Below are 15000 nucleotides of genomic sequence, written 5' to 3' on the forward strand. Positions count from 1 at the left end.
GCTACAGATCACCCTCCCTGACCCAGGACCACCACTCCACCTTTCTGGAAACACTGGAAAACATGAAAGTCCTACCAAACACCCAGATATTGGGCGATTTCAGTTACCCTACCATTCACTGGGAAAACTACTAGAGTACGAATTCCCAGGCCTTGCACTTCCTGGAATTCATCAACTCAAATGCCCTGGTCAGCTGGTAAACTCCCCTACCAGAGGCGAAAACTTATATTGGAGTTGGTCATCAGCAACATGGCAACAGGTGTTCCACACCGGAGGTTAACCCGTCACTGGGGGTAAATTTACAATTTCCCATCTACTTGTTAAGGTCCTATTTGAATATGGTCGGCGTGAACTCTATTTTATATGGATAGGAAGCCTGTGCCATTGTGCGAGATCTTTTGGGACACATTGGTCTCTCCAGCAAGTTCTATTTGTCACAAATTAAGTTTAGATCCCTGGCTCTAGTGCTTCTGATGCTGTTTGTTTTGTACATGTGCAACAGATCCATCAGGGCTGGGTCTGAGGAAACCCTGTAAGACAGGCAAAGATCCACTGTCAGCAGCTAGGAGACCAAATACAGCGACAGAGCCTTTAGATGATAAGCATAACACAAGGTATTCATGCCCTGCATTCTCCTGTTGCGACAGTTGGAATGCCCACAAAAACGTTTCTCAAGTGTCTGGTTATATACCTGTCAGAGTGCATAGTATTCAATGACCGGTCTGATAAGGGCTAAGTAGAGGGTCTGAATATAATCATAGGTTCAAATCCAAGAATCTCAATTCGTACTGACGAGCAAATGTTCACATCAGCAAGTTTATTCTAAAACACCTTAAAAAAGGAATGCAGTATAATATACAGCTTGGCAGAGCCAAGTGCAAGATCCTGGCCCATTTACTGTGTGCTGTGCCCCCCCCCCCCCCCCCCACACATACACAGGATGGGTGAGCTGGCATTCAGTCGCCCACCCTCATTGGTTCCTTTATTGCCTGAGTTGCTAGTTGATTCCAGGTAGTTTGGGCCTTCATCACTGCTTTATCTGCATGCTTCATAGAACAGACAGATGCTTCTAAAGTACTGTTTTTATATTATGTGAATAAAAAATAATAATCACAGCGTATACTGCAAAAACTGCTGAGCAGATGTTTCTCCCCCATTGAAGTAGATTTTGGGACTTTGCTCTTTAAAAAGAAGACTTCTGAACTTGTGTTTTTGGTACCCTTGTGCCACTGAGTGCAAACCATAAACTTGACCTCAATGGCATTTGGGTCGGGGGAAAAAAGTACATCGGTAAACTTAAATGAACGTGCATCCATAGACTTTTATGTGCACATGTGCAAAGTCTCCTCTATTCGAGCCTATTGAGCTATCTTGTGCTGTTCCCAAGGTGACCTGACAAGGGGCTGGCATAAGTTTATTTGACCCATGGTTTTAATAAAACACAGTTTTTCTTTGAAGTATACTGCAGAGGAGTAAGGAATGTCAGCAAGGAAAATACATAGCAGCACTTCGGTTTGAACATCAGAAAATCACCTTTAGGAGAAGATTTTCAGTGGATGAATTTCGGATGGCTGGAACATTTTATTGTTATACAAGTTAATTTTGCTAGAGTGAGATGAAGTGTCTTTATAGGAGCAGTGGCAAGTAAAAGTCCCACATTCTGGTGCCAAGCCCCAAGCTGTATGGCCATTTAGCACTGATTAGAGTGTGGACTATGATGTTTGCAGATGACATTGTGATCTGTAGTGATTGTAGGGAACAAGTGGAGGAGACCCTGGAGAGGTGGAGATATGCTCTAGAGAGAAGAGGAATGAAGGTCTGCAGGACTAAGACAGTATATATGTGTGTGTGAAAGAGTGAGCATAGAGGAATGGTGAGGATGCAGGGAGTAGAGGTGGCGAAGGTGGATGAGTTTAAGTACTTGGGATCAACAGTTCAGAGTAATGCTGAGTGTGGAAGAGAGGTGAAGAAGAAAGTACAGGCAGGCTGGAGTGGGTGGAGAAGAGTGTCACGAGTGATTTGTGATAGACTAGCACCAGTAAGAATGAAAGGGAAGGTCTACAAGAGGGTAGTGAGAACAGCTATGTTATATGGGTTGGAGACAGTGGCATTGACAAAAAGGCAGGAGTCCGAGCTTGACGTGGCAGAGTTGGAGATGTTAAGATTTGCACTGGGTGTGACGAGGATAGACAGGATTAGGAATAAGTATATTAGAGGGTCAGCGCAGGTTGGAAGGATTGGAGACTAAGCCAGAGAGGCAAGATTACGTTGGTTTGGACATGTGCTGAGGAGGGATGCAGAGTATATTGGGAAAAGTATGTTAAGGATGAAGCTGCCAGGTAACCGGAAAAGAGGAAGGCCTAAGATAAGGTTTATGGATGTGGTGAGAGAGGACATGCAGGTGGTTGGTGTGACAGAGCAAGATGCAGAGGACAGGAAGAAATGGAGATCTGTGGCGACCCCTAATGGGAGCAGCTGAAAGAAGAAGAAAAGTGTCCGAGATTCAGAGTAATGGTGAGTGTGGAAGAGAGGTAAAGAGTACAGGCAGGATGGAGTGGGTGAAGAAGAATGTCAGGAGTGATTTGTGACAGATGAGTACCAGTAAGAGTGAAAGGGAAGGTTTACAAGAGGGGGTGAGACCAGCTATGTTATATGGGTTGGAGATGGTGGCATTTACAAAAAGGCAGGGGTCAGATCTGGACGTGGCAGAGTTCAAGATGTTAAGATTTGCACTGGGTGTGATGATGGTAGACAGGATTAGAAATAAGTTTATTAGAGGGTCAGCCCAGGTTGGAAGGTTTGGAAACAAAGCCAGAAAGTCAAGATTACATTGGTTTGGACATGTGCTGAGGGAGGGATGCAGAGTATATTGGGAAAAAGATGCTAAGGATGAAGCTGCCAGGTAATAGGAAAAGAAGAAGGTCTAAGATATAAGGTTCATGGATGTGGTGAGAGAGGACATGCAGGTGTTTGGTGTGACAGATCAAGATGCATAGGACAGGAAGAAATGGAAACACATTATCCGCTGTGGCGACCCCTAATGGGCGCAGCCGAAAGAAGAAATGTGTCTGAGATTGATTAGCTGATATGCTACTGGTGAGATCGGGTAATGTACATGTAGAAGACCATGACATGGAGACCTGTGTGGATTAGCACTTTTGATGAGGGGGCGTACATGTAGATCCCAGAGAAAGTGGCCTCTAATGGGTAGAGACCCAGTGATACATGCCTTTCCTGTGTGCCCTTTTTACAAAAGGATGAATTTTCTTAACTTTAATAGAGTATCCGGTACTTGGGTTGGATGCTTGTGATTTTCCCTGAAAGTCTGATTCAGAAGACTAGTGGCATTGCTACTGCAGACTTTCAGTAGACCCATCTGAAAGGAGATATAGTACCCGTGTGAATGTGTAACTTACAGAACTGTGCTGTTGTAAGCGAAACAAGTATGACCGCAGAGGTGGAAAAGAGAAAGAGATTAAAAGGGACTGACTTGTGGAAACCTACAGAAAACTGTTATAATTTAGTGGAGTACAGATTATTATAATAAAGTTTGAGGGATTGTCCGTCACATTACTGGTGGTGGTGGGGAAGGGTTACTATTGTAAGACATCTGCATTTACTTGTTTTGCAGAAGCTTGAGTACCTCTTATACAGGGTAACACAGCACTCAAGCTCTTAGCTGAAATAATTTGGTCATGCAATGTTTCAAGGAGTTGGTGTTTAATTGTTAAAAATGTTTACTGTATTCATTATTGTGCAGAATTTTTTTAACCCATTTAATGAGGTACAACTTGGCACAGCGGCATTGCTGTCTGATGCTGTGGAATGCAGTGTTCAGATTTGTGTTTCACAGGGAAGTGGGACAACTGAAGTTTGAAACACATTAGTATGTGGGGAAACCTAAATGCATTACTTGCAGCCTGGGACTGTTGTTGCCTTTCATGGGGGAAAAAAAATTTGCTTGTACATAAAAACCAGAATGGGTTCCATTGTTTGTTTTTGGACATGACTTCTTGAAACATTGCATGACAAAGTTATCTTGGTTATGAACTTCAGTGCTGTGTCGCTTCTATTAAAAGTACTTGAGCTTGTGCAAAATGCAAGCAATTGCAAATTAATAATAATAATGTTTCTGTGCATGAAGAAAATCCTCCCCTGTGTTAATGTGAGGGACTAGTCTTGCCAAATTTTGATTTCACTCCATAGTCACTGTACCTTGGGGGGACAAGTAATTATTGAGAGGAAGTATACATCTTTTTCTGTGTTTCTGCAAGAGGCTGAGAGATTGGACCAAGTGCTAAATTAAACCCACCAGAGCAAATGTCACTTTGCATCTCGAGTCCCCACAGTACATGCAAAAGATGACTAGAGCCATTTTTCTTGAGATGTGAAACAAGTTTGGTTGATCTAAGCAACAGACTGGAAGACTGTAACCAACATTAACACGGGCATCTTGAGTATTTTCTTTTCTTGTTTAAGACTCAAGACTGTGGCTTAGGCAGTACTTGTGAGTTGTTCTATGTCAGATTGTTTGTTTGCTTGCCATTGTTGTCCACAGTTGTCATGGTCATGAGCTGTGGCCGATTTTATATCCCATATCCAAGCAGAAAGGATATTTTGCAGTGTTACATTTTCCTGTGTAAATCCTAGAAAAAAAAAAAAACGGGTGTTCAGCTGGCACTGTGTTCACTTAGTTTGAATAGTTTTTAGGAAATTTCATAGCTGGTACAATTTGTTTTGGCAGTATATATAGTCTACACAGTTCAGATCACTAACTGCAGACACAGTTGGTCATGATAAAGAGTTGCCTGGTTCACGTGCTGGCAGTTAGGTGTGACCAGTTAAGCTTAGTCTCTCGGAATGTGTTACTATACAATGGTAGCTTGTTAACATTCCAAAATGTGCACGCTGATTGGTCAGCCCAACCAGAGTGCCTGTTGTAAATCAAGCATATGTTAATAGAAAAAAGTCCGGTCACGTGGACTTTCTTATGTTAATATATACTAAGGCTTTGCAGTTTTCTTCAGCTAAGAGGTCGAGAGGTTTCTACTGAAAGAAACAGTACCTGATTTTCCTTGTATTTTGGCCCTGTCTGTCTCATACCTCTAAAATGTCTGGATTTCAGTTTTAAAAAAAAAAAAGGGGGGGGGGGGCAAGCAATGGAAACCTTCCTTTCTCTGTTGCTTGCTTTCCAAGGCACTGATGTAGTAATGCATAAGCGTGGGAACGCAAATCTCATAAGCACGTGCAGTACATCAACAGAGCTGAAGAATATGGAAACAATGCAGAAGAACACCACAGGGCTGTTACACAAAGACATTATTTAACAAAAGTTAGTTTTTTTTTGTTTTGTTTTTTAATAATGTTATTGTCAAATAGCAATAACCAATTCCTGGGTGTAGTATATTCAAGATTTACCCATGGTTGCCTTTGTTTAATCACTTGGGTTTCGCCCTTGTGATTATATCTTACCAGCCATGGGTAAATCTTGAAATACCACACCCAACTCATCGTGTATTGTTATAATACATGTGTTCTTTACTCAGGTTACTACAGTTTGCTTATTACCATACTTTGTGGTTACAGATGCAATTGAAACTGTCTTACACTATGTTCTTGGTGTGTGGTTAAAATCTTTGATGCATTATGTATCTTTTGTTAGTAGACTGTATTTACTTGCTGCTGCCAAATGTTTTGTATTGATACCTGCTAAAGAAGAAAAAAATTTAGAAGAATATTTTTCTGTCTTGTGTATCATTTCAGCTGCTAAAGAAAAACAGATTCGGCGAGGAGTGAAGGAGGTTCAGAAGTTTATTAACAAGGGTGAAAAAGGGTAAGTACTATATTTTAGTATTGTTAGTGAGGGTGGAAGAAGTCGGTCAAGTAATTGGTGTATGACCTAGGTATTTGGCACAGTAGTTGGGTGGCTTGTTTCAAGTAAAGGTACTTTTTCGTTATCGGGGCAGCACTTAGAAATTAGATATAGGTTTTGCATTATCGTTAATTTCCTGAATGGTATGAAGTCTGAAACTGTTATTTTCTGACTTAAATCTTAAATGATTTACTAATGATTTTTCAAGAAAACCACAATTTTATGAAAATGGACTAAAAATATAAGGCAAAAATCCAGACATTCTGCGAAAATCTGTACAGTTGACCAGTGTGATCTCTTTAGTTTTACCTACTAGTTTACAGGACGTCTGTGTAAATATTGTATATAGTGATGTTTTTTTTCTTCCTTTTTCGTTCAGTAAGTTTTAATCCCATTTTTTTCTATTAAACTACAAAAATCTTTTAATAATAATCTTTGTGAAACTAACCTGCGCGCACCCTACTTTCATTAAACGAACATCAAAAATCAGAAACTCAGACTGTAGGTTTGAGGTTGGTGGGGAACCACCCGGCGTTCATTTTTTGCTGCGTATCAACCACTGCAAAAGTTTAGTATGGAAATAACATTGTAAAATACTGCCATCAATGTTTCTTTGTGTTTTAAACCAGGCAATGAAACTGAGTTGTCTGTCTAACAACAATGCTACCCGATAAGTAAACTCAGCATGGCTGATATTGCTAGCACTCTGCTGTTTACATTTCCGAGTAATCTTACTTTAGTATCCTTCATCTTAGAAGTAAATTACAATTTTCAGAAGTCAATTATAATCAACTGATCGGTAAGTCGAACCTGCATTTTCCATTGAAATAATAGGCAGTGGGTGGGGAAAAGAGGGATGATGTCAGCTTGGTGGGAGGTACTTTCTTGAGTGAAACTAGGGTAGAATAGTCTGTAACACTAAAGTATAGAAATGAACAAATTTAGTAAAAAGGCAGATAAGTGAAAAGCATACCTTATTTTTAGGAGATAAAAAAATTACCTGAGCTGTATTTTATACTTTCCCTCTTTCTAACTTATCGGGTCAACACTAACGTGATCATTCATCTGTAATGTAGTACCTTAATACCTCTGTCAAGCAGATAAGTCCAAATTAAAAGTTATTTTCTATAAATGAATTAATTATTCAAAGTATTAACATGAGATTACCGGACATGTTGCGGGACTGGATTACAGCTGAAAGATCGCATTAACAGTGTTGCCCTGATAACGGAGAAGTACCCAAGTAAATTTAACCTGAACTAAGAATTGTTGAATTAGTAGGTGTGTAGAGTGTAGGCTGTGTTTTTAGGGGCTTGTGATACAAATATTTTAGATCTTTAGTAGTATGATTTTTTTTTATGGGATGGAATTTCTGTTAAGTCATGCTAAAGCAACTGCCTAAAGAATATTCCAAAGGGGAAGGGCTTTAGTTTGAATGTTAACAGAGGCAAGGGCTTTAGTCTGAATGTTAACAGAGGCAAGGAACTCAAAATTATTTGCTAAAAAGTGAAATTTGCATTTGGCAAATACTGGTAGGGATGAAAAGTTCTTTCATTTGGTATGTCCCATTTCCCAATGTTGCTTTTAAAGACTGTGCTCTGTGTTCCTTACCTTGTAACAGTGGGATTCAAAAATGCCCCACTTTTGTGCTGTTAGAAGCTTTTGATGTTCATAATGTGGTTCTTTTCTGCAGCCATTACTTCAGGAAATTTTGCTACAGACTTTACCTCTTAGTGCTAGAAATCTTGCTACAGACTTTACCTCTTAGTGCTAGAAATCTGGACAAAGCCCGGCAAAATGTGGGGGCAGGCCAAAAATAGGGACATTTTTTGAATATTGCTCTTATAAACATAGAAAGATGATAAACAGGGTTTGTTTTAACATACATTTTCTGAAGGATTTGAAGTCTGAAACTCAAATGTATTTCATTATTTAGTGAATTTAATCCTCAGATCATCCCAGTGATTTATCACAAATTTTATGAGGAACTGACCAAAAATATGAGCTAAAAATCTGGACATTTGAGAGGTATGCACAGACTGAAGTCTCCGTCTAGCCAGACGATCAGAACCAAAGACCCTTCTCGCTATGCCAACCATTGTCACTTTTACCACAGACATCTTCTTACTTCTGGTGTCAATGTTGGTGTGCAGCCAGCCATCTTCAAGTTTTCTTGCTGAGTATATTTCTTGTCGTACGAAGCATTTACATAGTCTTGTCGGGCTATGTCATGATTTCTGTTCAAACAGCCAGACTAGTTGAAGTAACTTTGTTTAGGAACATAGTACTGTAATATTTTTTTTATAAGGCTGGCGTCTGCTGATTTTGGTTGTTTGGGTGCAGGTGTCTTTTGAGCTTTCTACACCACCGTGGTGATACTGGACATGCCACTGTAGAAAGGCAAGTGTGTTTATAAGTGATTAAAAATTTCCTTTTAGGACAGACTAAGTAAGTGCTGTTCTGCTAATGCTTGGAGCACAGTGTAATTTCTTGTGAGATTTGCCAGAAATGTAGGCCCCAGACCAGCTTGTATGAGACTAAAAGCTGTCCAGGCTTTCCTTTTACAAAACGAGACTTGCTGTCTTATAACCACAGTCCATCATCTCCTTGGATGTTAGATAGACATGTCCAAGAGAAGTGAAACAAAAAGAGGCTAGGGAAGTCTGACAATTACACTCTGCATTCTATGTCCGAAGCAGTTAATCTGATCTTGTCAGTCTTCATCTATTCTTGACTAATGGGTGCGGTTCCAATCCTCGGAACTGATCCGGCCGCTAGCCAAAAAAAATCACTCGAGCTGCAAGTCTACCCACAATTCCCCTCTCTAAATTACCTCCGATCTTGTTTACTGCTTTTGCAAATCAGTCGTCAGCCTGTGATCTCGCAGCTTAGTAATTTTTCCGTTTTTCCAGTAATTATTCCTTTTCTATTAATAGTTAAAACTTCTTACTGTTAATTCTAATTTTTTTTTATCTATTGTTTGGTTTACCTGAGTGAGTGTGTCCCCCCTGCCCCCCCCTTTTTTGTTTACAGCAGTAAATATTTTCCTTTACCATCGATGTAGTTCTTTCTCTTTACCCTTGTGGTAACCCTTTTTCTACTGTTGCTGGTAGACGTTTTTCTCTCTTAAATCGTGTGTGTGTGTGTGTGTGTGTGTGTGTGTGTGTGTGTGTGTGTGTGTGTGTGTGTGTGTGTGTGTGTGTGTGTGTGTGTGTGTGTGTGTGTGTGTGTGTGTGTGTGTGTGTGTGTGAGATAGTTATGGCTGAAAAGTGTAAATCCTCTACCACAGGATTCAAACAATGTTCTGAGTGCGGCAGAAAGCTGCCAAACTCGGATAACCGCAACAAATGTGCTTATTGCTTGGGTGTGCCCCATCTGAATGTGGAATGTACTATTTGCCAGGGTGTTAGTAATAGAACCCTGGCCAAGAGAAAGAATAAGCTAATCCTCAAAGGGCTCCTTAAGGCCCATTTCGATGAAGCATTGTCCAAGGCCGACCAGTCCCGTCCGGCCTCTTGCTCCAAGTCTTCTTCATCGGTGCCATCATCTCCTTCGGCACTGACCGTTAAAACACACAAATATGCCTTGGAGGGTTCATCCTTGGAACCAAAATCAAAAGTTCCTAAATTGTCAGAACCGTCAAAATCTTTGGCACCGAAGACCACTTCGGTTTTCATTGACACCAGATATGACTACAGTTCAGAGCCTTAGTTCTTCGGCTCCGACAATCACTATGGTTCAGACTTTGGTGCAGACTTTTTCACCCTCTGTGCAACATTTGGTGCCGAAGCCATCCACATTTTCGGAACCCAGGTTTGTCTGTTCACCTACAGTGGATCCCTTTTTTGGACAATTACCCGGTCCATTTGTGGAGAGACTGGAATCTCCTTCAGCCCTAATTATATGCTCCAAGAGAAGCTTGTCAGAATTGGACATTGTTAGGTTGGTGGACCAGGTCTTGGCAGGCCAGGGTCCATCCTCCATTGCTCAGACCACTCGACTTTCCAGAGCAGTTGGGTTCTCTCCCACAACACCCAGTTACTCTCCTCCTCTAACTTCAGCTCAGGTTTTAGAGCCTTGGGCTCTGTCCACCAACGTTCCTATGACTTTGGTGCTGACAGCCCTCTTGCCCTCAGTGCCAAGACTGCCTCCAGCCCCTTCAGTACCATCTGCACCATCTGGTCCCCAGGACAGTGTCTTCACTGTCGAGCATAGAAGGTTCGTGCTGGTTCTGAGCGTTCCTACATGACTGTCCTTATCCCTTACTGCTATGGCAGCGTTGGACTCTTCCTTGATTCCGGTCTGCCAGGTGGGACTCTCTGGTGTGACCAGGCTTCCATCCCTCCTCAGAGGGTCCTGCCTTTTAGGCCATAGAAAGGGCTTTGGCCACTGCATCTTCCCATGTAGCTCCTGCATTCTTGGTGTCCCCTTTCAGGTCCCAGGCTCTTCAGTTCAGGCACCAACCTTTACCCCTGGACAGTATGCATCAGATCCGCAAGACTTGCCTTCTAAGGGTATCCCTTCTTTTGGGTCCTCCTCAGATATTCCCACTGAGGACCCCTCTCGGTAGAGATCATGCAAGAGGAATCACATCGATTCTCCAGAAGAATCCATTACAGATGACATGGATTTCAATAAAGGGGAGGGTTCCCCATGATCACCCCCGGAAGACGTCTCCTTCAAAGAAATTTTGGGATCCTGAAGCCAGAGGGATGGTTGGAAGTCCAAAAACCCATCCTCTGAGGAATCTGTGTACTTGCAGACCTTTGGTGTGGGCCCCTCTACCTCCTGGGTGACCCCACCCGCTGACTATTTTATTTTTATTTATTTATTTAGTTATTTGTTGACCGGGAATGTCCGACTAGGTTCCACAGAGCCTGTTTTCAGCGGAGGCCCAGGGAGAAATGCTCCAGATGCATGTCTTTGGAAAGTGGGAGGAAACAGGAGTACCTGGAGGAAACCCACGCGAACACAGGGAGAACATGCAAACTCCACACAGAAGGCACCCCAGCCGAGAATCGAACCGGAGAACCTCTTGCTGTGAGGCGACAGCGTTAACCGCTGCACCACTGTGCCGCCCAAACTATTTAATTAAGTTAATTGCTCAGCAGGCTTGGAGGGCTCCTGACACAGTCGAACCTGCCCCCGGAGACCTGATAAGATTCTTACTGCCCCAGAGCCCCAACCCCACTAGGCTAAGGGGTTGGTAGTTGATGCCATGGTGGTAGTGGCTGCTAGTAAGAAAGAACTCACAGAAGGAAGTTCTACTGTCCATCCCCTGAACTGAGAGTCCAGGGCAATGGACAAATTTGGGAAGTGGGACTATGAGTTATCGACCTTCTCCATCAGGTCTTTGAATTTTTTGGCACATTTTACTAGACTCCAAAGGAATCTGGTCAAGGAGCTATTGGATATCCTGGCGGAAGCAGTGGCTCAGATGGTCCAGGAGAAAGTGGCCTCCCAACTAGCTACCTTGAAATCGAAATCAAATTCATCCATGAGGCTCATTGCACATGCAATCGAAGGGGTGACCAGGTCAGCAGTTTCAGGCATTGCAATATGAAGACACGCTTGGATGTGCCTGTGTGAGTTCATGGAACTAATTAAATCTTCCTTTGTTAATTCTCCTTTAATGGGCCCTCCCTGTTTGGTCCCAAGGTTAAAGAAACTCTGTCTAGGTGTGAAAAGGATGGAAAGACTTTGCTGTGGGCGTGCGTTTTTCCACTTCTCAGTGATCCTGCTCCAGGAACCAGAGGAAGTAAAATGTGGTTCACAAAATCCCAGAAGCCTATCCAGGACACACAAGGCTCGGACTCCCCTCAGGGCAGAGGGGGGAAGTTTCAGTGGAAGACACCGTCCCAAGATGCAGGAGTGGTCTGCAGAATCGGGGTTCCAGAGATTCATTCTCTGGTCAACCATGTCAGCATGCCTGAACGGAGGCCAGATTGCTTACCTCTGGTAGCAGTTGGAGAAGGGTTTTCCTTGCACCCAAAAGCCTGGTGATGCATTACCACCAATGCCTGGGTGCTAAGGATAATTACCAGAGGCTACCGAATTCCATTCAACCTTTATCTAAGAACCCCTGCAAAACTCCCTGATGTTCCACCTAGCCAGAGTTCAAGCAGCAATAGAAGTACAAAAGCTGCTAAAAAGAGTCATGCAAGAAGTTTCACCAGAGCAATTAGGAGCTGTTTTTTACTCAAGATTTTCTTTTATTGCCAAAGAAAACCGGGGACTGGAGACCAATTCTGGATGTCAGTGTTCTAAACAAATTTGTCCAACAAACAAAATTCCGGATAGTTAATGGTCAGTTTAGTCTCACCATCTTGGGGAAAAATGATTGATGTGCTCTATTGACTTTCAAGATGCGTATTGCCACATAAAAGTGGGCAAACATTCGAGAAAGTTTCTCCGCTTCCAAATAGAGGCCATTCGTTTCCAGTTCAGAGCGTTGCTCTTTGGTCTCACCACAGACCCCAGGCTGTTCAAATGCATGGCAGTCGTCATAGCCCAAATGTGGCTGCACAGATTGAGTGTTCCCTTACCTAGACAACTGGCTCCTTACCACTTCCACCAGGCATCTACTGCAACAGTCCACAGACTTCATACTGGATCTGCCCCACCAATTAGGCATAACAGTCAATACTGCCAAATCCCAGTTAACTCCCAACCAAGACATGGAATTTATCGGAGCTAGTCTCAACAGTTCTACTTGTGTTGCGTCACTTCCCCTTCACAGGTTGCACAAAATACAGATGCACAAAATACAGATGCAAGTCCAGCCACTTTTGTGCTCAAACAAAATACCTGCTCAATTAATTCTACAAGATCTGGCCTCCATGGCACCGGCTATTACTTTGGTTCCACTGGCAAGATTCCACATGAGACTTCTCCAATGGCTATAAGTAAACCAGTAGTCAATTCTGACTCTGTCCACGGACCACTTCATTTTCATTTCCAGCCGATGCAGAAACAATCTCACTTGGATGCATTCGAAAGAGCGATTCTTCTAGGTTGTCCTTTTGTCTTCCCCCAACCCAAGGCCATAGTGACCACAGATGCCTCCCAGATGGGGTGGTGAGGGGGAATTATCTAGGGTAAACAGTCTAAGGCACTTGGTCCCCTTCTGAGGCCAGCCTGCATATCGGTGTACTTGGAGCTAAGGGCAGTGCTTCTGGCTTTGCGAGCGTTTCATTTTGCCTTACCTCCAGGAATGATGAGACATGTCGGTAGTTGGTACATAAACTGGGGGGGGGGGGGGGCTAAGTCCTACCCATTGTATCAAGAAGCCCTTCGAATGTGGTAATGAGCAGTATCTTCCAACTGCTTTCTGATAGCAGCACACATCCTGGGGACTTGCAGTGTAATTGAGGACAAGCTGAGCAGATGCATCCTCCTGCTTCACAAGTGGTCTCTGAACTCCAGAGTAGCAAAGGAGATTTTTCTTTGTTGGGGCCAGCCTTGCTGTGACCTGTTTGCCTCACCTCACCCCTCAACAACAAGTGTATATACTACTTTGCCCTAATTTCCCCTCAGGGGAAGTCACCCAGGAATGTTGTTGTACACTATTGGATCCCAGGTCTGCTCTATGCCCTTCCCCTTGTTCCTCTGATCCTGATGTTTCTCAAGAAAGCATCTCTGTTGAGAAGCAAGGTGATTCTCATTGCTCCTGATTGGCCTCAGCAGATATGGTTTCCCTTCTTGTGGCCTCATCTGCTTTGCTGACCATGGATTCTAGACCCAGTTCCGGATCTACTGTCCCATCCTCTGGGACTGGTGCATTCCAAACTTCAGACTCTCAAGCGGACAGCTTGGTTCCTCCACTTCTGTTAGTTGTCAGGCATAGTGCTATACCTTCTCCCAATCCACTAGAACTCTCTACCCAAGCAAAAAAAAAAAAAAAAAAATTTGGAGTTTCTGACCTCCGTTTTTTAATAAGGGAGCCTCTGCTTCTATAGTCAGTTCTAGAGGTGATTTCAAACTTTCATATCAGTTTTGCGACCAACCCTCTATTTCCCACAAGCTTTGCAAAGTTTTCCTAAAAGGTACTACCCCCCCCCCCCTTTTTAGGATCCTCTCTCACCTTGGGATTTGACTTCAGTACTACAATCACTTAACAGCACCGCTTTCGAACCAGTTTCACGTAGCTGTCACTTCCGCGAAATGAGTCTCCGATTTACAAGCCCTATGCTGTAATGTTCCTTACTTTTCCATAAGGACAGAATGTCACTCGGAACAAATCTGATTTTTTTGCCTAAGTCAGGGGTGTCCAACCTTTTCAGTTGCAAGGGCCGCATTGAGTCAACAGAAATGGTCTGGGGGCAAAAGGCAAGTGAGGACCAAAAAAAAAAAAAAAAAAAAGTCTCACATTAACTGAAGAGCAAAAAAAAAAAAAAGGGGGGTCTTTAATAGGATGATCCTGGGGAAACAGCTGGAGACATCATTAAGGTTTTAGGACTAGTAAGGCACACCCATTCACGCATGCCTCCACACAGAAGACCCTCTAGCTGAGAATCGAACGCGACAACGTCTTGCTGTGAGGCGACAATGCTACCGGAGCACCACTACCGCGGGTATATATATGAATATATATATATATATATATATATATATATATATATATATATATATATAATATATAAAAAACACACAATCTGCCCAAAGATATGAAGAAAAATCCACGTAACACCCAAGAACTATGTGCAGCAGCCAACCAAAGCAGCTAATATAAACCTCAAATGCAAAATGAGCAACAGCAAACGGAGCACAGGTCCCACACAAGAAATAGTAATAAGTAGCAAAACAATCATAAGAATCAAGTGTGAGCACCTGATGGCAGTTCAACTCGTAGCGTAGATAAAAATCCAAAAAATATTCCAGTCAACAAAGTAAAAGTAGTTGTAATTTATTGTAGTAAGCGCTTTCACCCGTAGGCTTCATCAGACTTTACACTTAAACAAGTACTATACTAGTTTAAAAATACTTAACTCAGATGTTTAATGTACTGAGTCACTAGCATATAGTACTGCATGTTGGAAGGACATGTGACATGACAGAGGTGCAGCTAGTTTACAGCCTGCTGACAATGGCCACCCAGCATCCACCATGAATGAATAAACAGTATTAGT

At 42.7% G+C, this 15000-nt stretch overlaps 1 protein-coding gene across 1 annotated transcript in view; it reads left to right on the forward strand.

Annotated features, from left to right (window-relative positions):
* Positions 1-15000, forward strand: part of NHP2 (NHP2 ribonucleoprotein) — a 231677-nt gene that overhangs the window by 115671 nt on the left and 101006 nt on the right. The window contains exon 2 of the mRNA XM_044069935.1: positions 5764-5833. Within this exon, the coding sequence (XP_043925870.1) occupies positions 5764-5833 (70 nt within the window). The remainder of the gene's footprint in view (positions 1-5763; positions 5834-15000) is intronic.

Source organism: Protopterus annectens, chromosome 4.part0, assembly GCF_019279795.1.
Source record: "Protopterus annectens isolate FY-2018-M chromosome 4.part0, PAN1.0, whole genome shotgun sequence".
NCBI classification, from domain to species: domain Eukaryota; kingdom Metazoa; phylum Chordata; order Ceratodontiformes; family Protopteridae; genus Protopterus; species Protopterus annectens.